Source organism: Medicago truncatula, chromosome 7 (assembly GCF_003473485.1).
Source record: "Medicago truncatula cultivar Jemalong A17 chromosome 7, MtrunA17r5.0-ANR, whole genome shotgun sequence".
Lineage (NCBI taxonomy): Eukaryota > Viridiplantae > Streptophyta > Magnoliopsida > Fabales > Fabaceae > Medicago > Medicago truncatula.
In genome coordinates, this window is record NC_053048.1 from 13,142,021 (window position 1) to 13,169,992 (window position 27,972).

Consider the following 27,972-nt stretch of genomic DNA (forward strand, 5'->3'; position numbering starts at 1 on the left):
TCAACAAATTTGTGAAAATTGGATCGATTATGTGATTATGTTGTTAAACTGATGTAATTCGGTTCAATTACGAGTGTGTAAAGATGTAATTCGGTTCAATTACGAGTGTGTAAAGATTACAGGTCATTAAAGACTTGGTTAATGACATTCAATGTTGTCTGCTGCTATATCAGTACCTAGCGTAATTAACTCACGTTGTCCTGTAATCAACGTGACTTCACTCACGCTGAGTTCGGCGTGACTTAAGCCACGTTGGATTTAACACCTGCGTGACTTAAGTCACGTGGTATTTTCGTCAATTTGTATGGGAATGAACAAATCATAATGGAAGAAGAGCAATTTTCTTATTTGAAAGAAGGTGTCAACATTGACGGGTCACTTTCTAAACCAAAAAGACTATTACTGTTTAGTCTCTTACACACAAATTGAAAGTCCTTGGTTGAAGAAAAAAAATAAATAAATCCACTAGTGTGCAAGAGTGAAAACCTTGCTGTGTTAGGGTTCTCAAATATGAAGAATCAACAATCTGAACAAAATCAAACTCAATTACACCATAACGAAGAAGATGAAGAAGAACACAACAACATAGAACAAAGTAGTAGCAAATCCCCTTCACCACCACTCCATTCACTCTCCGACTCACCAATCTCCGACGATCACCGCTCCCTCCCTCTAGTCCTCGTGCAACCGCCGTTGGTCACGGCTCACCGGTTTCAGGTTGAGCCAGCTGTAGTCACCAGGGTAGATCCCGGTGCAGAAGAGGGTTTTGTAGGTTTCAAAGATGTTGAAGGAGAACAAGAACGAGACGCCGGTGGTGGTGGTGGTGGTGGTGGTGATGGTGGTGGTGTTGAAGGAGAACGAGAACAAGACGCCACCAGTGGTGGTGGTGTTAAGAGGGGGTTAAGACCCGATGTGAAGAGTTTGTTGAGGTCTGAAAAAGTTGTGAGTTTGAATAAGGTTTTGTTGGGTCTTAGAGTTGCTGGTTTTGTTTTCTGTTTGGTTTCTTGGTCGGTTTTGGCTGCTGATAGAAAAAAGGGTTGGGCTATTGACTCTTTCTATTTGTACAAGGAATTCAGGTTAGTTACATTGATTCTAATTCGACACTTTCGTTAGTGAATAGTTATTTTCGTCCCTAAATGTGTGAGTCGTTGTTATTACAGTTTCTAAATGTATTGAAAATTCAAAATACATTCTTAAATACACATTTCGCTATTTGAGGACCAAACTAACTTGTAAAATATATGTTGGAAGATGTTTTTGTGATTATGATAGATAGACTATAGTGACTCCGTTTAATCTTTGTTTTATTTTAACTTAATTAGATGTGAAAACCCATTTGGGTTGGCCTCATGGTGTTTGGCCTGGGACCTTGGAGTGTGCTCCTGTCGGCTGTCAAGGTTTCAAGTTCGATTCTCCCCGTGCCAATTTCAATGGGTTAGTTTGGCTTCTTAAAAAAAAAAAACGTAATTAGATGTTAATTTCCGTAGGTTTTTAGAATCTTGCAATTGTATTGTTAATTTGTTATGTGATGTGTGTGATTTTGCGTTGCAGGTATAGCTTATCAGTGAATGTGATTGGGTTTGTCTATTCTGCGGTGCAGATATGTGATCTTGTGAAGTACTTGATTACCAAAAAGCATATAGTGGAGCACAAGCTAAGGGGTTACTTTACTTTTGCACTGGATCAGGTAACTAAAGCCTCTCGTTGCAAATTTGCGCTTCTGAATTTATGTTGAATTGAATAATAAAGTAGTAAAGGGACCTGTTGTGATGATTATGTTGGTAAAAAGTGAAAAATTATAGGATCTGAATTGATTGATTACAATTACAAAATGTAACTTCGAGTCATATGCATGCTTGTAAGTAAATATTTCTTCTAAAATGAAGTCATCGAATCCAGTTTTAAAAGGTCAAAATTCAGGCATCAGAGACCAACTTGTGCGGTCCATGCATAGACATTTTTGCAGTGCTTTTTAATTCCTTTTCACCTGTTTTGAGTCTGACTTCTTGCTTTCTGAAAGTTGGTTTCCAAGTTGCACACCCCTTTCCAAAACCAAAGTTTAGAATTTAGTTTGTTCAGTCGCAGAAGTTTTGTTTGTGGGTTATCATCTACTTTTTAAGGTAGCACTTAAGGTGGTCTAAGTTAATTTTGGATCCGGCTCTTCTAAAGTGAGTAACTCATTTTTTAGTGTGTAAAGTGAATATTATCAACTATTAATTAAATCAAAGGTGGGTATTGGATGTGCAACCTTACATCATAACAAATCATATTAAATTAACAAGGAATAACCTTTGATTTTCTCACTTTATACTTTACTAACATTAGAGGAGTCAAATTTGTTAATTTTTACCATCAACGCACCAAAGTATTTTTTTTCGAAAAGAGGATATACCATCCCTCTCAACATTATTCTCCACATTCTTGGACACTGCAGTAACTTCTTCCACTTCACCAACACCGTTCACCTCCACAAAACCAGTAAAACCACCCATTTTTTCCCTCTATCTGCGAATCTTCATGGTCTGTGTACACGTTTCCCTCCCCTACACCAATCCAACCACAACAATAGCCAGCATCTCAAACCGTGACAGCTCCTGTTGCAACTCAAGCTTGGTTTCACTTGGACTTTTTAAACATCTACAAATCTATATATGCTAAGATTCATAAACTTATTTAACTTTTACATAAACAAGTTTTTTTTTTAAACTTATTTAAACTTATTTGACTTTTTAACAAGTTTTTTTATCTTGTTGAAACCAAACAAAACTCATATTTCCCCGTATGTAATTTCATTCAACAAAAGATCATTTCACATGCTTTGTATTTTTGCTTTTGGAGTTGGGGTAACACTTATTATAGTAGAAAGGATGGTGAAAATTAGGCTCGGATAACTGAACTAAGGTTTCAAAGATTAATGAACACACAATTTCATAACTCTTGGCACTTTATTTCAACTGTTTCTTGTTTTGGTTAATCTTCCATCCACATGAAGGTTTGCCTTTCGACAAAGCTAATGGACTTTTGTTAATTTGCTGATTTTGAGATTACTCTAAATAGAATGTCACCTGACTGTATATTCTTTAAAGTACTAAATTAATGCGTGCTGCTCATCTACTTCATAGTCACTTTAATTAAAGTTTCAACAGATTTAATGGCAAAGTCTGTGGTCATAAAAAGGAGAGCACAGTTGTGACTGTATATATGATAGATTGACAGTTTCCTAATATTTGGACCCTGAAACTCAGTTGGCTTATACCGTTCTATGTTTGACACTTCTAATCCTTGATTATATACTATGTTGTAAATTAATTCAAAGTAGGCCTTTCGGTATTGTTGTTGTTCACTCTGTTTTTCATGATTCTCTAGTTTGATGCATGCTTACATGCACCAACGACTGCTAACCTTCTGTTGGACTGCTTGCAGATCTTGACATACCTTCTAATGTCGGCATCCTCATCGGCTGCCACTAGAGCTTATGACTGGGAGTCCAACTGGGGTAACGACAAGTTCCCGTTCATGGCAAATGCATCTGTGGTTTTGTCCTTCATTGCTTTTGCGGCATTTGCCCTGACTTCTCTAGTCTCAGGTTCTATTGTTTGTAGGTTCAGATAATTTGTATAAATACAAGTGGAGTATGCAAACTCTTATAACTCTTATATATTGGTTCTGAATTGGTAGTATCACAAGTTTTCAGAAAGAATACTTTGTACATAAATGTAAAAAGTTCACTTTCTGCTTGTGTCGATCTTATATTGTAAAGATACTGATGGGATTGTAGTATAGTATCTCTTGTGCTTTTGGTATTTAATAAGATGATATGCTTTAGCACACAGTAATTTATTTTAGCCATTGATTTGAAATCGGATGACGGTCCAGATTATACAATCAATTCCAAGCTGTTAAACGATCTCAATTTAGATCAAATGGCCAAGAGGAATCCATTTCTATAAAGTCTAAACTGGTTAGAAGTTAATTCACTTCCCAAGACTCAGACAAAAAGATAATTTAATTATTTCCTAAAGAATTAATCAAATATGCAGAATGTTTGTATATTAATTTTACAACTATTTGTTTTAAGATTATGAAAGCATTAGTTCTTTCCTAAAGAATCAATCAATATTTAAGGTTCAATGTTTTTTTTCCCTATAAATGTATCAATTTTTTGTTTTAGTCAACTTAAATATTGATTTAGTACATTGCTTCAAAAAGAAAAAAGAATACTAGTACATTCAATTGAAAAACTGACCCTCTAAATACAACCGAACATGGTTCTTGAATACTTTTTCAAGAATAATAGTATATGAGAACAGTTTTCTTGAGTTGGATCTCTAGTGAGACGTGTAATTCAACATAACTGTAAATATAAGGCAAATAACGAGCTTCACACTCTTGTCGTATAGCAACAAGATAACAATAAGTTAGGCACCATATCGTTTATAACGTTTTAAGACGCATAAGTTTCACTACAACCAACAATCGAATCCATAACGTGTGTTTACACGGACACAACCTATGCAAGGCAAAGGCATTAAACGGTTGTTCAATATGTCCTTCAGATTGTTCAACCGTCAGGTTGTAAGCAATTCCCGATCGACTTTCTTTTCTTTTCCATAAATATAGGCGATTTTGAGAGACCTGAGTTAACCATAGCTGAGTTAAGGGAATGAACATTAGACACTTAAATCAATTTGAAGAAAAGAACATGTAGTGTGAAAACTTTGTATCTTTTTATTTTTTGATAGATAGAGGAAATGACAATGATTGTTTTGGATTTGAATTTCCAAAATTTTAACATGTATTCTTTTTTAGAAAATTTCTTTTAATTTTCATGTGATAATTGAATTATGAAATCGAGAAACTAATAAAGAAATAAGCATAAAGCATGATAATGAGAACTAATAATTACGTATGTAGATGTTTTCTAGTCCAGGTTCATATTTGTCTATTGCATACTTAATTTTTTTTTATTTCTTTCCTTTTCTTTTTTAGTACAAATATTTATTTCTTTAATTTGTTTTTGTACAGATTTATTTCTTTCCTTCAAAAAAAGAAATCTTTCCTTTACTATCGTATTATTTTCGTACAAATATTTATTTCTTTCCTTTACTATCCTTTTTTATCAATTTAATTTGCATTATTATGAACAATAACAAATGTGAATGTGATCCGACAGTTAGTGTACTGGCATCTCCCAAAAGCACTTTAAATATACGTTTATCCAATCACGTTAAAAGCATGGTCTTGGTCAGTCAATAAGCTGATATTTTATTATCCTCAAATCACTTTTATCAAATAATTCATTTCTCATTTCCAACAATCATGGCCTCTGAAATAACTACCATCAAAGCTTGGACTTACTCAGAATATGGTCACTCTGTTGATGTTCTCAAGTTTGATCCAAACGTGCCTATTCCTCAAGTGAAGGATGATCAAGTTCTTATCAAAGTTGCTGCTGCTTCTCTTAATCCCATTGATTATAAGAGAATGGAAGGAGCCTTCAAAGCCTCTGACTCCCCTTTACCAGTAATCCATTTCATTTATATTATATTACTTTCATTTATATAAGTGTCCTTATAATAAAACTTATACATGCTAGATATACGAACCTTATCGAAAATTTACAATGAGATTTATCTATAACTTTTTTTTTTTATAAGGAATTTACGTATAACTTATCGACAATAAATTTCGGATTAGAACACTAGTCATAGCTAGGTCTAACTATTTGTGCTAACCGCAATTGCTAAAATTTAAGAATCCAACTAGACAATTCAATTGGTTAAATCATGAAACAGAATTGTATATAATTTTTTAAGCTGTTTGACTATGGTTTCGTCCCGGTTCGAGTGGTTTATAAAAGATTAACCATGACCTGAAGGTCTGGTTCGATTTTCGCATTTTAAAACATTGCACTATAGTATCTTACGCTGATTGGAATAATCTTTTATCATTTGATGAGTTTCAGATAATCAATATTTCTCTCAATTTATTTTTCTTTGGCTCTACCATGATTCTCGACAATATATTAGAAAACCAACCGATGTAGATATTTGTAAAGATATTTTAAAAATTAACATACAAAGTAGAAGTATGATGTGATTTGATTTGATTTGATTCGATGCATATGTAAAAAGTTTTACAGTGCCCGTGTATAGAAATTAATCTCATTATAAATTATTAATCCACAACTAATCTCTCTCTGTTGGGCTGTGGGTCTGATCTAGACTGCACCAGGATATGATGTATCTGGAGTTGTGGTTAAGGTAGGGAGTGAAGTGAAGAAGTTTAAGGTTGGGGATGAAGTTTATGGTGATATCAATGTGAAAGCTTTGGAATATCCAAAGGTCATTGGTTCACTGGCAGAGTACACTGCTGCAGAAGAGATACTGTTGGCTCACAAGCCGAAAAATCTGAGCTTTGCTGAGGCTGCTAGTCTTCCTTTGACAATTGAGACTGCTTATGAAGGCCTTGAACGAACCGGCTTCTCTGCTGGTAAATCCATACTTGTGCTTGGTGGTGCTGGTGGAGTTGGAACACATGTTATTCAGGTATCTATTAATTGCTTCTACGTAAATGTGTTTGTTTTGTTGTGATTCAAGGTGTTAGTTATCTCATCTCATCTCATTGCATCAACAAAGTTTAAATTTGATCAATTGACTCATAACGCTAGCACCTAATGACAGTTTGTTTTTAGTGATTGTGGTTATTGTTGCGTTGTAATCTTTGGTTTGGTAATGTGGAGAATGAGGAACAAGTGGGACCCATGTAGCATCTATTGTGGTCGCGTTGCGGTCATGCAGTCATGAAAATTCCTAATTTTGATGCCCCAAATCGTAGTCGCAGACCTTTATTTAATACCATGACTGTACCAGCAGTAATTCATGTTTTCTAGTGTAGATTCAATAGCAGAAATTTTGTATGAATTGCATTGCATAATGACTGCTGCTTGTGTTTCCTGATTCTGGTCGCATTGGTATCCTTGATATTGTGTGAATCGCGGCCAAATGCAACCTTAATCACGGTTCCATTATGGTCGCAAAGATATTAAAAGCCCTGATGTCACAATCTGGATCATAGTCGCAGACCTTTATTTATAACCTTGATTGTAACTGCAAGAATGGCCGTCTTCTAGTGTAGATTCCCTACTTGGAAATCTTTGTTGATTTCATTGCATTATAGAATCGTACTTCCCAACTGATCGTTCATTTTTTTCTCATAATTTATTACAATTTGTTTATAATTATGCTTTTGGATGTGCTTAGCTTGCCAAGCATGTTTATGGCGCTTCCAAGGTAGCAGCTACATCTAGCACCAAGAAACTAGAACTGTTGAGCAATCTAGGAGCTGATTTACCTATTGATTATACAAAGGAGAATTTTGAAGACCTGCCTGAGAAGTTTGATGTGGTGTTTGATACAGTAGGTAAGATTTGAAATAGCAACAACAACTTAGCTGGCTAATACAATTTAAACACGTGGCTAATTTAAATATGTGGTTAATTAAAACCATTTGGGTCGGCCTAGTGGTTTTGGCTTGGGACCTTGGAGTTTGCTCCTCTCAATGTCTCAGCCAGGTGCCAATTTCGGTGGGCTAGTTTGGCTTCTTAAAAAAAAAAGTGGTTAATTATGTTTAGTAGATCATTAGCAAATTTAATAAGGTGTCACAACTCATTAACCGTCCGCCAATGTAACTACCCATGATTTTGAATGTCATTGACAACGATTTTGAGGTTTTCAAATAAACATGGTATATGTTACAACCACGATATGTTCAACTATACACCTAAAATCGTGGTTAATGAGTTCAAAATCATGGCTATGTTCTATAGATGATTAATGAGTTGCAACACCTTGTTATATTCATTAACTATGTAGTAAACGTAATCAATGATGTAAAATTAATGCAATGCTCTCTATCTATATATATGTATCAATTCTGTTTTTATTTTTTTCCAAGTTTTAGGAGGTGAAGTAGGAAACATATTACGTTGTTATCGAATCAACTAAAACCTGTTTTGTTTTTGTTGAAATGAAAAACCAGGTGAAACTGAGAAGGCATTCAAGGCTCTGAAAGAAGGTGGCAAAGTTGTGACAATTGTACCACCAGGATTTCCACCATCAATATTTTTCATTCTTCCTTCTAATGGAGCTATCTTAGAGAAACTAAATCCATACTTGGAGAGTGGAAAGGTGAAGCCAGTGCTCGACCCCAAGAGTCCATTTCCATTTTCTCAATCTGTTGAAGCATTTTCCTATCTGGAAACTGGTAGAGCTACTGGAAAAGTTGTTATCCATCCCATTCCATGAAGTTCAACATAGTTACGCGACACAACAGACCAATAAAATCTTTGCAATTTAATGTGTTTTTGTTTTGGGTCTGAGGAGTACTTTGGTATGATCTGGATTTGTATTTGGTTTGGGGTTGAAAACCTGCCACATTTGGCTTATGTACTTTTGGTTAATGGAATAATAATAATATGGTAACTAGTTTGCTTCATATATTATATAGTTCATCTTGGTCTCTATTACTACTGTTGAGACGAATGTTAAGTGAAATGGAGATTCTGTTGAGTTTTTGTAACAGTAAAAGGTTAGTGCAACTTTTTTTTTTCTCTAAATATACCAGTAGTGTGGTTAGAAGTCAGTTAGTTGGTACATCAGACTTATGGAAGTTGCTAATCTAGGGAAGTATTTTGGTATTCCCTTGGTAGATAGGGCACTGAAAAAAAGTAGAGTGTCAGTCTCTCATAGACCAAGTTAATGCTACATTGTCCTCGTGGAAGGCTAAGCAGTTATCCTTTGCAGGTCGAGTTGCCCTTGCTCGAGCAGCTATTGATGTCGTACCTTACCTCTTCAAGGTATGATGAAGAGTATTGTTCCAAAAAAGTGTATTACGTGCAACATGCTTTTATTTGGGGTGATCACTAACTATAAAAGTCGTCGTTTTCATGTAGTTTATTGGGAATTAATTGCGAGGCCTAGAGATTTGGGGAGACCAGGCATCAGGTTGGATGAAGTTGGGATATCATTTACGAAGTGGTAGTTGTGAGCTTTGTTGTGAGGGAAGTATGAGCAAAAAAATTTGTATGTTGGTTTATTTGTGATCAGGCCAATGATTTGTGGTGTAACTTGATGAAATTATGGCCAAACATCGTATGAATTTTAAAGCATGGAAACATGGTTGGGTGGAGCATATATTTTGGAATGATGAGTGTATTTGTGGATATTTCAAGTATGTGGGAAGTTTTAGTGCTTATATGGCTGAGTTTTGGGGTGTGTTAGAAGGTCTTCAAGTGGATGGACAAAGAGACTTCATGAATGTTTTGCTCCATATTGACTCTAAAAGTGTTAAAATAACTCTTTTCGGATTAATATGACAGTAATTAAGTATTTATACGGATTGATGAGAGCAGTAGTAGTAAGTATATTGAGAGATTAATATGACAATATTAAACGGAATATTTTATCAAAACTACACTTTATTAATAAAATTCATAAATAAAAAATTACATCTTTACTTTCTTCTTCCTTAATGAAAGGATTAAAACTACACTTTATTAAAAACGTAAGGATACTTAAAGTACTCACATTCATGCCACTCAATTTGGTTGTTTAAATAGGCCTTATTTAATATTTTATATTACTTCACACTTCTCAATTATTTAAACAACACAACTATATTTTCTAAATATTCATACCATTCTTTAAAAAATTAAATGAGATCCCATTGACCCCACATTTGGGCACGGTTGCCATGGAGGGATACGCTCCAAACTTTGGCTACGCAATTTGAAAGCCAATTATCGGTGTTGCCCGACACATGTTCATTGACATTTGTGAAGATACTTCCATAAAATAAACGATAATCATGCTCTTAGTTATTTAGTTCAAACAGAACTAATTCGGCTGAAATATGAACAATCACGAAATGAAAGAAAAAAAGTAGGAACATAATCTGACATTAAAACACAAAATCAACCTGTCATTGCTAAACTAAGCGTCATGCTAACTTGTGCCCAAATGGCATAAGTTAAGGATCTAACAAAAGAATTAAAACATAAGTTTTGTATTAAAAAAATAAATTGTTAAACTTTCAAGACATTAAATGCACAATTTCCAAGATTAAATTTTCTACATTTAACTTCCAAACTTGTGTCTTAAGGGTACAAGTTAGCACTAAACTAATACTTGTTGGCAATCACGTTTGTAGGAGTTGTCAAAATGAACTTTCATAGGTGTACCACAATGTCATATAACTAACGATGTTAAACAACACATTTAAGTTAACGGTCCACATTTAAATCACAAATAGCGCAGTCTCAGGACTATCCCAATTTATTTTAGTAAAGGACTAAAAGTTGAGTTTTGTTCCTTCTAGAGACCAACTTTAGCTCAGTGTTTTGTGAGGGACTTAAAATGAATTTTTACTCTAAACATCATTTGTGTTTTGATTTTATAATTAGCTTCATAAATGAAGTACTTAACAGTTGATACACAAAATGGATATTATACATAAAAGTTGATAGTACCCTAGTCATATATATCTCATTGCCATCCCAATACGCACCCTCGAGTTTTTTTTTACTTTGGCCTCAAATCGGTGATACAATACAAGTTTGATGGAATCATCCTACGTGCAATGGGTCTAACTTGGGGGCACATCATTTTCCACTTTCAATGCATCAAATAAACAACCAAACAGAAACAAAGGGGTTTGTGTGGTAAAGTAATTATACAACCCACAAAATGATCGGAACATCCCAATTGGAAAAAACCACCATGTCAGCACAGCCCTCTCTTTCCGATCAAATGGAAGATAAAATGTAAAAACTATTTACAGTGGTAGATCAATTGAGACATTCAGAGTTGGGAATGTTTCATTTCTTTCTTTTCTTCCTCAAAAATGGCATAGCGCTAAAAGCTACATTGGAGCTCTCACTATTGTGATGAGCATTCTCTGGTATTAATACCCCTATGTCAGCATTTAGAAGATGGTCATTTGGCAGTTTGTTGGAGTTTTTACATTCCCCTCCATGTTGTGTCTCACTTGTAGCCTTTTCGGCACCCAAAAATAATATATCTGAACTACTTTTATCACGATCGGTTTCACCCAATAATTCAGAAAAGGGTGGAGAGTTTGCAGTACTCGTGTTCATATCATCAATTGCATCATGGTTGTTATCCATCTCACTATCGTCTACACAGAATCCACCTCCCATTTCAAGATAGTCATCTGAAGGGTGAGTCCTTGGTGTTGCTGCACCAGCATCTGTTTCTGGCTCCAGATAGTCTGCCGGCAAGTTATCCTTCAGAGGAATTTCTAGCATACCGCTTTCTTTCCCTATGCTGGAACCATCAATGCACATAGATTTTTCTTCTACTAGCTCTCGACGCAAGCATTTCTGATTGCTCTGATCAAATGAATCAACAGCATCTTCAACTTCAAGGTCCTCGAAAGAATAGTTGACAGGTTTCCGAGATCGCATTGACTGGAAAAGTAAACAACGGATTAGTAGGATCTATTATTTATTTATTATTTAAAGAAGCCTTTTCATTTTTATCCTTGAAAAAATAGATGACAGTTTTCGAGATCACATCTCAAGAATGTATTAAAGAAAACAACACGTAAGTAGGACATAAACAAATGTATTAAAGAAACCGGTTGATTTCTTCTCTGTTTTTCGGGATAGAAAAGATGTTGCTTGTTTTGCATACGTAATAGGAATTTATGGGTGGGTGGGTAGAAACAGATTACAACTAAAATCAATCATAAATAACAAAGTTAGATAGGGATAACAGAGACATTTCGTGAAGTTGACTGGACTGAAAAGCACCAAATTATATCTTTTTTTAAGTTAATTATAAGATTAAGAACAATGGAAGGATCTCAAGAGAGAAAAAAACCTGAAGGAGCATTGTATTTAATATTTTCAGGTCAAAAATTCTAATCAGAATGAAGCTTACCCTTCGCTTAACATCAGGAACTGATGACAAATCAACTTGTGCTCTTGGCTCGTGATTGTCAATATCAAGACTACTAGATGATGTTTCAGTTTCAGACGGTTGAAAATGACGACTTTTCTTCTCCCTGCCTCTTGTCACTCCTACACCTTTACCTCTTCCTCGCCCACGGCTACTTTTTATCTGAACTAAATCCTCACCATCATATTGCCCTTCTGTTTGCATACATGGCTGTAAATTCTCAATCTCAGATGCAGCAGGTGCAGAAGAAGAAACATCATTTATTTTCTTTTTCTTTGTATGTTGCTTAGCAACAGTATTCCCATCATTTTTCCTTTTCGTTGACTCTTTTGCTTTCGATTTCTTCCTAGCTGCAAGACTTTTATCTGTTCCCTTTGAAGTCTCCAATTTGTCATCCTCAGGGTCAACAGAACTTCCTATCCCATTTTTTGTACCATTGGACATGCTCCCTGAAGAATCAGCTATTAAATCTGAAGGTGGCTTACCAGTAATTCCTTTTACTGCTTTCTTGATTCTCTTGCTACGAATTTTTGCGAATCTTTCATTGAAACTATAAAATGCCTCCAAACGCAGTTGAGTCTACATTATAATATTCAATATCAGGATATTAATAATGAGTAGGAGTACTAATAAGACAGTAGATAACCAACAAGAATACTAGCCTTCATAGTGATCGATCAAATTAATTTTCTCTACCAATACAACCAAAAAAAATAACATAATCACTAAAAACAGGGAGCAGAACAATAAATCAAAGTCTCTAACCTCATGTTTGTTGTATTGCTTTAAAACAGGTAATAACAACTCATCTGCTTTCTGGCTAGACCACCCAAATTTCTCCCAGCACATTCTGTATGCAAGAAGCAACTCAGAGTATTGTAGAATATTGAAATACATGTACATTTTCAAAACAAGGTAATTAAAAGAACAATCCAAAGGTGCCATCGATATAGAATTTCGAAAAACTGAAATGCATCAGTTTATCATTCTGGGAAGGACTGTTGGTTTATCATTCTCTAACGCTCAATCATAGCAGAGTATTTGAGGGACAAACTCAAGGTGACTGAGCTTTTATCACCTCACCCATCTTGGGCTTGAGGGGATGTGTGAGCGAATACACTTCTCTATCAATCTACATCTGTTTCTACTCTATATTTTCTTAGGCTTAACTGTCATTTCAGTCACAGCAGTTGGGATATTCTCAATTAATTCTAAGATCAGTATTTTATTTTGTGACCTTTTAGGAATTGACAATAATTGTAATTCTCCTATTTAATGGGTGCTTTCCCTCCTGAATAACAACAATTTTTACCCATTCTTTTCTACAATAATTAGGTGGAAATAAGGGCTATGGAAACAGAAAAGAAAAAGAAAAAAGAAACACAAACTCACTTGCGAAGAACAAGCTGATCTGGCTTTCCCCATGCGAAAGGCTCAGTTGACTTATCAACTTGTGGAGATATGTAAGCAGATATAACTGTTTCACTTGGAAAAGAAGAAGGAATATGCCAATTCTTGCTAACATTTCTCTGTTTAGAAAACAAAAAACATATGAAATCCAAGCACAATAAAGTTCAAAATTACCGGTCAATATATTACTGGAAGCGGATAAAGCTTGAAATCAATTACATGCTTATCCATGAAAGTTTGCTTTGTTTCTTGGATGTAATCAGGCGACTCCTTTTCTTCAAGTTTTGACCCTTTCTTAGATACAGATTTTGCATCCAACCTTCCAAGGATGGTGGGATCTGGTGACTCAACCCACTGCCGGAATTTCAGTAATCCATCTTCCTCAGGGAACGCATTTAAAACCTCAATAGCATTAACAATGCCAATCCCACTACATTACCACACAAAATCCAGTCATGTCACAATTGTGGAGCCTATAACTGATATCCTGCTACAAATGCAGGGAAAATACATACGGAAAATATCTTATTACTAGTTGGATAATGAAAAGAAACATTAGTTTATCTCCATGTAGAAAGGCATGCCTCACTAGCCACACCTATACCTATGCACCAGAACAAGCAAGGTAAATAGTTGTCACACCTTACACCTTCAGTATAGTCACTCCCGAGAAGAAGTGCCATGCGAATTAATTTTTCTCTGTTCAATCCAAGCTCCTTTTCAACATCCTGAAACATTGATAAAATTTCAAGAACAAGAAAAAAAAATAACAGAAATTTATTCATGGGCACCAGAATTAACAGATACTGACCTCCATGAAGTATGTCTCTACGTATTTGCGATCATCAAATATGTTCTTGTAAACGCTGCGTGCCCCAAATAAAAAGACATCAGAGTCATCGGTGACAACACCATCAACCAGTTTAGAGAGTTCCAAGTACGCACATTGTGCCTCAGCTTCCATAGGAGCAATAATATATGGCAAGCCAAACATTTGCAGTAGTTCCTACAGGGTACCAGAAGCATGAGAAACATAATTGTTTAACATGCTACAAGGAGTAGAAAATCACTAATCAAGAGGTATACCTATATAGAATGAGAAAAGGAATAATTAAAAAAGCGAAGTTAATTATCACATCTGTCTGAACAAAAAATGTTTCAAAAACCTTAACAATAAAATGCAAATTATTAGGATGAAGCCTCAACTAATTAATCTTGTTCTTTAACAGCACCAAAGCTTAGATTACTCAGTCAGCTAGTGCCTAACGCATGTAAAAAGTAACCACTAGAAAAGTTTAAAATCTTATGCAATAGTTTAAGATACAGACACACATAATGATGAGTGCAGTTAGCTTTATAATGAACCTTATATTAGGCTGTTGGCTTTCTCTGATAACAGACCCAATATTACAACACTTGTTCTAAAACACTATAAACCAGACAGCTCTGAGGCTTATCTCAAATATTGATATAAACAAACACTCTAATAATGTTTACTCTGACTATTTTGGCACATCTGCCCAGAAAAAATATTTAGGCTTCGTTTGGGAGTTTGCGGTGGAGAGGAGGGCTTTTGGGGGGGGGGGGGGGGGGGAAGAAAGAGAAATGTTCCACCTTATTTGAGAGTGAATTTGCAGGGACTGATGAGAGAATAATTATGATTAATATATTTTTTATTTTGAGAGTATTATAACAATATGGAAAGGATTTGAAGTATTTTTATAAATCCTTCTCTGATAGATTTTTTGAGTTCCCCCAAATTAAGGGGATTTTGTATTATGAAGAAAACTGAACTCCCCATTCAAGTTGGGGGTCTATCTTTCCTTTTTTTTCCAAAGCCCTCCCATCCCTTCCTAACCTCCCAAACAGACCCTTAGTATCTCTGTCAGAACTAATTTTAGGTAAAACATCTAGTATTGTACAATTGTTTTGAAATTCTAGTTTAATGTGTGACAGTAACATTTCTATACATACTCTTCTCTGAAAGAGAAGAGTTCCATCCTAGTTGTCCCTTTCAATGCTGATTATTTGCTTCCCTATTCAGGAACAAAATCATGTTGTGTTAAATCAGTGCCTCAAAAATGCATATCTCCTCCATTTGCTTCCCCTTTGTTTTTAGACTGTTAATATCCACATATCTTCAATCAAAATTACTTTTGGTGCTTAACAGGTGTTTCGGTTGCTAGGGGAAAACTAAACAGGTAGGAAAAGCATGAAACACCACAGCATCGTTTTTCCTGAAAAAAGTAGTTATTCATGATTAGATGATGAATAGACCAACTTCAGTTTCTCACCTGACATTCAGTGAATAATTCACTGTCAACAGATTCTGCATTACGCTCAAGCTTCCTCTGCTCATTTTCTAGGTTCCTATATTCCCGATCAAGAATTTGCATTTCTTCATTCAATTGAACCTCATCCAATTGTACAGGAAAATCTCCTGGGACGTTCATCGAGCCTTGGGAGACGTTACTAGTCCTTTCCATAGAAAAATTTCCATCATTGTTAACTGAAGGCAATTTTAGCTCCATATCAATGTCTTTTTTAGCTCCTTTTAAAGATGAGTCCATGGAAAGAATAGCAGTATTTGTATTGTCAGTAGAATTACTCATTGGTTCAGATTCATTAATAAGCTTATTTTTGTCCTCTTCAGTCACACCAACATTGGACAAACTGTTACAACAGAGAGAAGTTTTACCATCATTATGATTATCCAATGATTCCTCTGCAACAATAGGATTAGGAACTTCATCCATCATCATGGCAGTTGTATCTGAAATTGAATTTTCGAAAATATCATGTCCATCCAGTTTGCTAGGTTCGTTAATCAATGTATCTGTGTTATTGGAATTAATTGCCACAAATGACTTTAACTGACTTCCGTTGAAATGGGAAGTTTCTCGGTTGTTTCTAGTCACATGATTTTCCCTTTTGTCTCCTACAGTTTCATGTAATTCACTTTGTTCATTATGACCTTCCCTAGGCAAATTGGAATCCACCATACTATCATTTAAATCCATTGGGTTTGAGCCAAAACCACCATTATCACCATGTTCTAAATTAGGATCTAATTTATTCTCACAGGCACTTGAATGCTCGTCTGAAGATGACACGTATTTAAGTTTCCCATCCTGAGTACTCTCAATACTTCTCCTAATCGCCTCCTGTAAATCAGACTCCTCTTCCAAGTGCCCTTTTGATGCCACCTTTCCCGACTCAGCTGGACACAAGGTACTTGTAGTACCATTACAATCCCCTTCTTCCCATTCTACTTCACTGTCATTATTATCATTATTATTATCATCATACTCACCTGAAGACTTCAATCCCACTTCATTATATCCAGGAAAAATTGTATTCTTATCCTGAACAGTTCCTTCTTCCCAATCACAATCTGAATCAGAACCAGAAGGTTGCACATTCACCACAGTATCATCAGCATGAGAGTGCTCCAAAGATATCCCTCCTACTAAACTGGCAAATATATCATCCCCACCGCTTGCAAATTCATTCTTGCAATCATATTCAAAGGATATCTCTATAGAAGTATCCTTACCAAGCATTAATTTCTCATTTTCCACATTCTCTCCAACTAATTCTAAATTCACCTCTTGTGCTTTACAACTAAGCTGATTCCCAGAACATTCTAAAGGACTATTATCTGTATTAGGCACTGTTTCAATGTTATCAACCTTGTTCACATCTGTTCTGTCATGCTCAATCTCCTTCATCAAATCCAAATTCCTTTGAATATCGCGGGTCATACGCATCCCCATAGCTCTTGACCTACTAACTCGAAACCGACCCCTCTCATCTAGATATGTCTCAATACTTTCATCAACAGGCTCACTAGAATCATTACCAACCAATCCAGCTGAAGTCTTGGAAACATTTCCTGCAGTTATGTTATTTACAAAATTATGTGAAGGATGTGTTCCCCGTTGCATTTGTTGTGTATCTTCAACATTTCTCTCTAATCTGGTGGAGGCAAGTCCTCTGAAATGTTAAGGAATGCAAAGATAAAAGTTATCAACATTGAAAATATATAAAACATCATATGCACTGGAAAAGCTCCTGAGCATGTCAAGGGCAATAGTTATTGAGAATGGCATTTTACTAACCAAAAGCCCAAATCATTGGAAATAGTGTTACTCACTGTTTGTCACCGGAAAAAGATGACGAGAATATATACTCTCGGTTGGCTTCAGATGCAATCCGTGAAGTTTGTACCCCACCTACTCCTCCTCCAACAGAAGCCTTCTGCACTTCATTTATCTCGCGACGGAAAGCAACAGTTTTAAGGTAAGCTTCTATTTGTAGCTCAGAGAACTTTGCAGGATCCTGAAAGATGCCAATTGGATGACGTGCATTATTCCTAATTTCCCATAGATGATTCCTAATTTCACATAGATGTACACTATCTAGGCACCCATTAGTATCAAGGAAATGTAATTTTCTTATAAAAAATAATTAAAAAGATATAACGGTTTTAGAAGTTTAGAAGATAGTAAATAGAGAAAGAAAACCATCAAGCACCGGCATAATGTCAAACTAAATCACTAAAAGAACATGGAGATAATCTAACTTGTTACTGTAAATGAAGTTAGTAGACAGCTTAAAATCTGTAGTAATGACTTGTAAAACTGCATGAGGAACATGGTCACCCACTTTGAGAGATATAAAACAGCTAATGGGAAACCATTACAAAGTATCAACTAAACCCTAATATAGCTAGGAATCAGAATATCCCATTTGTGTTAAAAGTTTGAGTTGAACATCCTCAATCAATGGTTCCATTATTACATTCAATAAAATGAGTAGTCTTCCAAATTTTCAGTGCAACGACCTCAACTAGCAATTGACCAATAAGATCACTCATCACTCAAGCCTGCTCTGCTACACCTCTAGAATCAACACTCCTCTTAACGCGGTAAAAGCAACTCTTCTGTATTCTCTAATTTCTCGCAAAAGCAATACCAACTAAAATATATCTTGTAAATGTATGAGCTTTATATCCAGAGTCCAACCTTCACATTTAGTTACAAGTTCAGTTTCTAAATCACCTATTGTATAGCATGGAACCCCAAAAGGTTTTACTACTTTTGGTATTTAAGACTACCAGTATGTGATGAGTTCCTTGAACATCAACATAAATACCAAAATTGAAGTCAAATTAGTACCAACACCGCTGTTATTAAATAGCAGCTATGGCAGCACCATGGCATTGAGGTTTTCCAGCAAACTGCCATTTTATGGCTGTTAAGAGTCCCTATTGTAATCAACACATAATGAATAGAGGACTAGTTCCGAATATTGGGAGTTGGGATGGATATTAGTCATAAAAATTGCTTCAGCTGAGCTGATTGATGTTTCTTACTTGTAAATGGTAGATTTTAATTTAATTATTACATAAAAAAATACATAATTACTTAATATGTACAATATTTTCCAAGTTTAATTTTTATGATATTTTCCAAGTTTAATTTTTATGATACTTTCCAATCACATGTTTCACATTTCAAATGCATGTTAATTCTTTACACCAACCTTCTTGACTTTTTGATACTTTTGTCTGTTCTCTGCCATCAACCGCTCTCTCATCTGCAGAATAACTAGTCAATAACTAATATCTGAATAAACGAAAAGGTTATTAAGCTAAAACTTACATTACCAACTCAATTACCTGAACAAGCAGGTCCAGTTGCATTGACGGAGGCAGAGAGGCAAGAACAGCTGGATCAACTTCACTGTGCATAGATGGCTGCCAAAAAAAGCAATTGAAATAAAAACACTATTCTTCTTCTTTAAGACTAAATGCTACATGACACCACAATTTTCAAGTTTGGAGTAGAGGATGGTAGATGATGGTGTACGACGGATGGCCAAAACTGCCACCTATGGTGTCGCCATGGCATGTGCCCTTCACAAATTGCCTGTAGCGGCTGGCACATCATCCGCCACGACACTCCACCACGACTACTATTTTCCAACATTGCAAGCAAGCACGGCTTAATATAAATGTGAAATTTGAAATCATTGAGATTTCCTATGTTAAGATTACCAAAATGGAAAATGACCAAGCTGTTTCCTGAAATACATTCAGAACAGACCAGAGTTAAATAACTCAAACACAGTAGAAATATAACTAACCAGTATCATCTCTTCGTCTTCATCTTCATCATAGTTACCATCCTTTTCCTTATTGGTGGAATTCCCGAGAGAACTTGAACTTGTTACATTTTTTACTAACTTCGCATTTTCCTCCATATCGATACATGCGGCTAACCTAATGGGATCATCAAAACAACATTGATCAACCAACAAAAGACACTACAATTTCAAAATTATGACTTTTTATTCGGCTTACATTTCATCAATTCTGTTTTGATTGTCACTGCTTGATGTCCCGTTCACGTCGCATTTTGAGCTACACCCAACCATGTCAGTTTCATTGAAAATAATCCCTTTACCCTTGCCACAATCACTGACCCCATGTCTTATTTGGCTGTCAACTTGCTTCATTGGTCCTTCTGCTTTCTTCCCTTTGAGCTATTATCAAACAATAAACTAAAATGTTTTAATATATAAACCAAATGAAAGACGATATATCATAATATATGTCCAACTGACAATGATGTTTTCAAGTAAATATTATCTAAACATCGAATGATTTATCTGATCCTTTTATTGCTTTTCATTTAATATGTTAGTTAAAAGGTAAGAAAATAGAAATTGATAAAGGGGAAAAGGCAAGATCATCTAATATCTCACCTGCGCAAGAATATCAAGTTGCATCGAGTGTGGCAGAGCAGCTAAAACAGCTAAATCAACTTCCTCATTGGCTGTGAGCTGAGAGGAAAAATATTACATATATTGAAACGAGAAGTGAAAAAGATTCAACAACAGATTCAGGAACATCAACAGAAAAAATTACAGCTTATTAAAAATAAACAGAGAAATTTACAATATAACAGATTAGTGACCAAATATTTACTTAATAACCGCAATAACTCAACTATTTACAATGACTCTACTATTTACGTTTACTTTCTCAAAAAGTATAAGTTACAAAAAATGGTACACAATAATAGAAAACCATATAATTGCAATTCCTACTTTGTAACCACTTCATCTTTTTGGAAACATACCAGTATAGTCTCTTCGTCTGCATCTGAAGAATTAATTACAGTAGATGTCATTCCTTCTCTGGATCGTATTTCATTTTCCTCGGCAGCTATAGATGCTGCCAACCTAAATTAAGTCATCCAAACATTATAGGAAGTCACTGACCAAGTTCAAGATTTTTTATATTTTGGAAAGAAAAAAAAAATTCATGGAACTTATATATGAGATACTCCGTTGCTTTATGTATATATAATTCATTTGGGATGAATATAGGTGGATTACATTTCATCAAGCTCCTCTTGGTTGTAACTTGACGATATTTTAGTCTGCGGTGGATTTCTGTCCTCCTTAGCAACAGAAAGAGATGCAGGCCTAAATCAATAATTAAAATATTGAATAAAATTCTGATAAAAAGAAGCCTCAAAGATTTACAACAGTATATGCAAATTACATTTCTTCTAGCTCTTTTGTGTGACTTTTCTCTAAATCACTACCGACAGAGTCCATTTGATTAGATTTTTCCTGGGACTTCTTGCCACTCTTTTGCGTCAGTCTCTGGTTCTTAATATCATCAGCCAGCTCTTTCAACCTCAATGCCTTTAACTGTCAAGAAATAAAAAAAAAATGCAAAAAATAAAAAAATAAATAAAGTTAAGATAGCAGAATACATATTCAATGCACCGTCTTCCATTAGCGAAAATAGTGATAAATTCATCTTCCAAAGATACCTGTGACCCATAAAAACACATATACTTCACAGCCATAAACTAAGGTTCAATATAAATTCCAAGATTTTCACTTTGCAACTAACATAGAACTAAGTACAAGTGTCCCTCTAAAATCACAAAATCGACACATTTCCCCAAGCAAGCGAACAAGTTACAAAGGAACAACAATAATCATCCAAGGCATGTTCGTTTGAGTTTAGGAGGTAAGAAATTAGAGGTAGCGAAATAGAGTCCCCGGAGAGGTCTTAATTTTTACTCATTGCTGTTAGTAAAGGGTAAAATCTAAAAATCACTTTTCAATCACTTTGGTCCGAAAAGTGTATGCCAAAGTGTAAACAAATTGCACTGAACTTCAAATTTTCCAAAAAAAATTATGTTGACAAGCAAATCTGAAATAACTTTTCCTTCTACTGAAACTTAAATACAAAGCAAAAGCCTGCCAAGTGCCAAGGCTTAAAAGTTAATAGACAGTCTGATTCAAGAAAACTTTTTGTAGTTTCCATTTTCTGAATTTACTTTTAATTACATAACTGCAACAGAAATAGTAAAAAATATCTCGGTTTTTCCCGATACAAAACTGAGAAACATGTCAATAAAAGTGAATATACAACATTCATCAAAAATTAATAAAAAAGAAAAGTGATTGGACATCAAGAAAAAAGAAAAAAATTCTGAAACCAATTGTATGCCCAGTGTAACTAAACGAATGTTATGTAGCACCAATACTTCGGATTGAATGAGTGTATGGTGTTCGACATGTGTTGGTAATTCATATTGAAGATATGTCTGGTATTCAACATGTGTCATAAATTGGTAACGAAGATGTGTCTGGTATTCAACATGTGTCAGTAATTCGTACTGAAGGTGTGTCTAGTATTCGTCATGTGTTCATATCCAATACAACACTGACACATGTCACATGTGGTTATGTTCGATCAGTTACGATTTCATAAAGAGGTTAATTTTCATGCATTGTCGGTGTAAAAAGTTTCAAACAGTCCCACATCACAAGCAATCATGTGTTTGACTTTAAAGTGGTTGTGAGTAAACATAACTCATATGCACTTTTACACTGTTGGTTAATCACAATCGTCACATCGATAGAAATATTTGACTATTAACTTGACCACCTCAAGTCACACGTATGCTTGGTTGTGATTGATTGACAGTATCAAACTTTGTACACGGACAATGAATAGAAATTACACACTATGATTAAGAGTCAAGAGAAATGTTATGAACACTCTCTTTCCAACACTATCTTAAGTCTCAACACTCACTCACTTATTGACACTCTCGCCTATTAAGTGAAATTCATGTAATTCCCACCACTTTAGTGTAGGACCCACAATGATTTCATTGGATAAGAGAATAAGTGTTAGAGTGTTGGACAAATAGTGTCCCTGCACTACTCGAACATAGTAAAAACTCGTTTTCAAAGTGTTTGACCCACGATGATTGATGATTATAATTGATTGACAGTGTAAAAACTTTCTTTACACTGACAGAGTTACTATTATTGTCTGCCTATCACTATTCGGTGGCAATGTCTATGCTTTGCGTGTTTCATTCATTGTTGATAGCAAAAAAAAGAGAAGGCCTTACGTGATTAAGAAGCAATTTCTCGGCCGTCTTACGAACTTTCGCCTGAGCATTCTCCCGCTGCCTCCGACGAGCAATAACAGTCCGCCGCTTCAACGCCGGCGTACCACCGTCAAAAACGAAAACCGGCTTGGTTCTAAGAAACAAAAGCTTACAAATACGACGGAAGAATCCAAGCAAATGAGCGTTACGAACCATTTCACCTTTCTCGTCACGCATCGCTTTGATAAACTGTACCATCCATATACTCGCGTCTGAAAAAAGGAAAAAAGGAACACGATTGAGAGAGGATTGAGAGGGATTAGGGAAATTAAGGTTTTGAGGGATTTACCGACGGCAAGTGTTTTTCCGGCGAGGGTTTCGACGGAGACGCGGCGACCGACGGGGGAGAGTAGTTCCCAGAGACCGTGAACTCCCATTTTCCGGTTGAAAACGATATGCTGTTGATGTCAACACAGACAAGGGAACTAAATATTTTGTAAGGAATTAAGTACACGGGTATCTTATACGTGTCGATATCTATCTGATATGCCTCTTGGAAGAGAGTCTGTCAATGAGTGAATTATCAACTTCCTCTTTGAATTTGCAGTAAACCGATCAGTTTTGTCTTTTAAGGGGTGTATTGGATTAGGATTTTAAAATACTATTTCAATAAAAAAAGGTCTTTTAAAATTTTAAAAGACTTTGTGAGATTGTATTGATTCTATGAGATTTTAAAAGACTTTAAGGGATTTATCACACTGACTTTTAAGAATTTTATGGGATTTATTAATATTTCAAAGGAGGCTAAAATATGGTTTTAGGGGGGTGTATTGGATCATGATTCTAAGGTATTTTAAAAGATTTTTTTTTCATGAAAAAGTCTTGTGGTATTCAATCAAGACTCTTTCCAATTTAAAAAAAGTCTTGTGTTATTCAATCAAGATTCTTTGTCATTTAAAAAAAGTCTTGTGGTATTTAATCAAGACTCTTAATCACTTAAAAAAAGTCTAGTGGTATTCAAAATCATTCAAATTTCGAAGGATTGTTTAATAAATCAGATTTTGATGGATTTTGTGAGATTTTCTAGTGAAATTTTAGCATGAAAAAGTCTTTCATGAAAACATGAGATTTCTTAGGATTGTTTTTTTTTCTTTTAAGATTTTATTATCTCTCCCTCTCTCTCTCTCTCTCTCTCTCTCTCTAGCTCTCCCGTAAAAAACCTCTCTCTAGCTCTCCCGTAAAAAATCTCTCTCTCTCTCTGATTCCTTCACACTCTCTCTATCTAGCCCTAGCTCTAACTCTCCCGTAAAAAATAAAATAAATAAAAGAGCATTTATTGAGATTTTGTGAAAGAGAGTGTGTTATAATATTTTTTTCAATTATTTTTTAAAATTCATAAAATCTGTTGAAATCTCTTGAAATCCATAAAATCTTTTAAAATCTTATGAATTAAATCCATTGAAATTCTTAATAGTCTTTTAAAATCATCAAAGTCATCAAAATCTTGCAAAGTCTTTTAAAATCCTCAAGACTTTTTTAAACAAAAATTGTCCTTTAAAATCCTAATCCAATACACCCCCTTAGTCCCTGCAAATATGCCTCGTTTTGGTTTTAATCCCTGTAAAAAAAAAATTGTTTTTGGTCCCTGCAAAATTTTTTGTTTTTGAAAATAGTCCCCTGAGGGACTATTTTCAAAAACAAAAAATTTTGCAGGGACCTTTTTAAAAACAAAATATTTTGCAGGGACCAAAAACTACAAAATTGGTTCAGTTATAATGTGCCACGTATGCAAATCATCACAAAAGTGGGGTCATGGACTATTTTCAAAAACAAAAAAAATTCAGGAACCAAAAACAATTTTTTTTTTTTACAGGGACTAAAACCAAAACGAGGCATATTTGCAGGGACTAAAACCATATTTTAGCCTTTCAATGAACTTTAGTGGAAAAAGAACAAACTTACAACCATGAATGATAGAAATAGTAAACAAATAATTTTTTTTTCCGAAACAAAGTGATCTCTAGATTCAAAATCGACCTTGTACCGATACATCAAAAAGAGAAAAACAAATAATTGCATAACAAAAAGATAAAACAAAATATATTCGGTAAGTAACAAACTAGGAAAAATGCAAAATATGTCTTGCTGGTAATGAAGTTTCTTAAAACAAGATTATCTTCAGATATTAGCATCTCCCAATATGAAAAGGGAAATGTGATTCACTGAATCACCGTTTAGAGTAGTATCACGGTATTCCTTGTACATCTCTCCACATATCTAAACCTATATTAGTCCTCCATATATTAGCATCTTCTTGTTCTTGCTCTTGTGTTTGAACATTGAGTTCATCATTATTGTCTTCATGAATAGGTAACATTGAAGTTGAAGATGAAGACTCGTTAGAAGGTTCAACTGGAAATTCATCGGAACGACATTCTTTGCGAAGAAAGTTATGAAGTGTTGCACATGCCAACACAAGTTCTGCTTGTGTCTTAAAAAAATGGAGGTGTTCACTTAAAAATTGTGAAACGCGATTTAAAAATACCAAATATTCTCTCAACCACATTCCTTAAAGACGCATGCCGAAGATTGAATAACTCCTTTTCATTTTCAGGGTCATTATCGTAACTTGCAAAATCTTGTAGATGATATCGCACACCTCGATGTGGAGCTAAAAATTTGCGTCGATTAGCAAATCCGCAATCCACCAGAAAATATTTACCTAATTAAATTTAAAATACATATAAAATAAGTATGAAAGTGAAAGAAAAAAAAACATCATTATAATTTAAAAATTAATTACTTACCGTGGGGCACTTTTAGTCCATTCTTCCTTTTCAAAGCATCATTTAGCAACTTGGAATCATGGGCTGAACCCTCCCACCCGCTGAGAACGTACATGAACTCCAAATCAAAATTACAAGCAGCTAATACATTTTGTGATATCCTTCCACGACGATCACGATAACTGCTTACATCTCGTCCTCTTACCAATGCAGGAATATGTGTACCATCAATAGCTCCAATGCAATCCTAAAAGTGTGTTTATATACAACCATAAAAAAAATATTATTATAATAAAGATGATTATATTTACAATTCTCTTATAATTAGATAATGATCACATACCTTGAAGTAAGGATAAAATCTTGTGCTTTCCCTTATTTTTGCAGGCACACTTGAGGTTGGTTTAGCCATCAAATCAGGTGCTATTGAGTTCAAAGCCTTCAAAATCTTGTGAAAATTTGCACTTGCAGCAAATTGTGATCGGCCAAACGTATTTTTAATTATACAATATCGAGCATTCTGACCGACAATTTGTAAGAACGACGCAAGCATTTCTTCAATACAAATAAATCTTGTATCCACCAAAGGTGTTTTTTTCTCTTATAATCATGCATAACTTTCGGAATACATCAGGATACATTCTATATACTTGTCGAAAGATTTCAGAATCTCCATTCAATGATTTATGTATATAGTCATATCCCTTACATGTAATTCATCGTCGAGTTAATGGACGTTCAACATGTTCACCACGCATCATATTCAAAAACTGATTTACCACGTGCATTAAAGCATGAATTGCCATCATATACATGTATATGGCTTCATACAATTCTTCATATGTTTCTTCATCATTTGTATCATCATCATCATCATCATCATCATCATCTATAGCTTCAGTATCTATATCTTCACTCATTCCTTCATAATCAATTTCTTCGTCCTCTATGTCGTTGCCATGATTATAAGAAAATATTTAAGGTAGTATAAGAGTCAATGCAAAGTCATATTTAAAATACTATAATGAAAATATAATTAAATTTTAACCACATTAGTCTCACAAAACATATAGAACTAAATTCTTTAATCCAAATACAATCATTATAGTTCAACAAAAAAAAAAAGCAAACCAAATACTTTAACAAAAGTACAACCAAAATAGAAACCATAAACTATAGTTCAACAAAATCAAGATGTTCAAATAACACACAGATGATCAAATATTATTCGTCCCCTAACTTGAATTTTATCCAAGACAAGCGGTCTTCCGGTGACATCTTCAAGAAGAGGTCCTTATTTGCTTAAGACTTCATTAATTCAGCAATCTTGAAACGAGTTTTGTCATCTAAATTTGGAATATCTTTTATAATATCCCAAATATTATTCTTCAGCTCTCTATCCTTTTCTCTTTTCTCCATCATGTTAGACATCTTTTCAAAGTGCACAACAATAGTCCCAATGCTAGAAGAAAGGTTGTCCAAATATCAAATTAATCCTTGAATTTAATTCCTCCGTACAATCTTTCTGGAGACACCGATGTATCAATCTGCATGTTGTGTTGTAATGTCCACATCAAGTCTTCCACGTGTACAACGACTATTTTGATAGAAATGTTACAAATTTCACTTTTCACTTTCAATTTTTTCTATTTTTCCTCTTTTGCACATCCTTCCATCCTTACATTTCATTCAAAAACATCAAACTAGTCCCTGACTCTTCTCCTTTCCACTAAAACCTTCACTATCTTCATCTTCATCTCTCAAAAATCATCATCGTCTTCATCTATCAATTTTGAAAAAGATACCATTTTGAAGGAAGATTTCGTCGTCAGTAAAGGTAAAGTCGTTTGTTTTCCATTCACTCGTGTTTGTTTTCTCCTATTTTTGTGATTGTTTTTTATTTTCGTTTTCATTTTTATCCATTCGTTTTCATGTTTAACCTACGTTTGATGTTTACTGTAACGCTCCTATTTCTATTAAAGCAATTAAACATGCGAATAATACATTTATTCAAGAAATAGAGATTACGTCTTATTCAAAATTCAAAAACCGATAGACATGTATGTAAACCTCAACAGTTACAGCGGAATATAAATCAGAGTGATCAAATATATACATGCCATGAGCAAATAAATCATATCCAAAAGATAAATCTCAAAACCCAAACATCGGGTAGTCATCAACAAAATAATAATCCCAACGAAAATATAAACAACCTAATCTAGACCGACACGACAAGCCTAGATCAGAGCCGACACGACACCGATATCGGAGGAAGCTCCCGATATCCCAAGCAAAGACTCACCGAGACTACTCCTGCACAACGTCTACTCACCCATACAGGCAAGTAGGCGGTTA

The 27,972-nt window shown here is 34.8% G+C and overlaps 4 protein-coding genes across 5 annotated transcripts; 2 read left to right on the top strand and 2 right to left on the bottom strand.

Moving 5' to 3' along the window:
* Positions 1–392: 392 nt before the first annotated feature.
* On the top strand, positions 393–3,828 carry LOC25498002 (CASP-like protein 4A1). Its single transcript, XM_013592736.3, has 3 exons — positions 393–1,076; positions 1,552–1,687; positions 3,424–3,828. Exons 1-3 carry the CDS (start codon positions 511–513, stop codon positions 3,610–3,612), a joined length of 891 nt encoding a protein of 296 aa, XP_013448190.1. The 5' UTR covers positions 393–510; the 3' UTR covers positions 3,613–3,828.
* Positions 3,829–5,236: 1,408 nt separating this feature from the next.
* LOC25498003 (2-methylene-furan-3-one reductase) lies at positions 5,237–8,524 on the top strand. Its single transcript, XM_024771257.2, has 4 exons — positions 5,237–5,523; positions 6,225–6,548; positions 7,263–7,422; positions 8,041–8,524. Exons 1-4 carry the CDS (start codon positions 5,320–5,322, stop codon positions 8,304–8,306), a joined length of 954 nt encoding a protein of 317 aa, XP_024627025.1. The 5' UTR covers positions 5,237–5,319; the 3' UTR covers positions 8,307–8,524.
* A 1,943-nt stretch (positions 8,525–10,467) lies between these two features.
* On the bottom strand, positions 10,468–23,380 carry LOC25498004 (DNA repair protein UVH3). Of its 2 annotated transcripts, XM_013592738.3 has the most exons (19): positions 23,178–23,380; positions 22,850–23,100; positions 20,968–21,119; positions 20,799–20,888; positions 20,540–20,642; positions 20,163–20,240; positions 19,759–19,940; positions 19,542–19,677; positions 19,075–19,152; positions 18,939–18,992; positions 17,548–17,732; positions 15,686–17,387; positions 14,203–14,397; positions 14,034–14,119; positions 13,611–13,821; positions 13,374–13,510; positions 12,747–12,831; positions 11,964–12,560; positions 10,468–11,488 (listed from the first exon to the last, which is right to left on the bottom strand). In XM_013592738.3, the coding sequence occupies exons 1-19, from the start codon at positions 23,263–23,265 to the stop codon at positions 10,877–10,879; spliced, it is 5,022 nt and encodes a 1,673-aa protein (XP_013448192.1). In that variant the 5' UTR covers positions 23,266–23,380; the 3' UTR covers positions 10,468–10,876. The 2 variants fall into 2 exon arrangements, with proteins under 2 accessions (XP_013448192.1, XP_024627213.1); XM_024771445.2 differs by lacking the exons at positions 22,850–23,100; positions 23,178–23,380 and having other exon boundaries at positions 20,799–20,863; positions 20,968–21,039.
* Positions 23,381–25,008: 1,628 nt separating this feature from the next.
* On the bottom strand, positions 25,009–26,534 carry LOC112416252 (uncharacterized). Its single transcript, XM_039827846.1, is given in 5 exon segments — positions 25,009–25,326; positions 25,328–25,548; positions 25,664–25,861; positions 25,958–26,053; positions 26,394–26,534. Coding segments are annotated over 5 exon segments (909 nt in total). The 3' UTR covers positions 25,009–25,073.
* Positions 26,535–27,972: the final 1,438 nt, after the last annotated feature.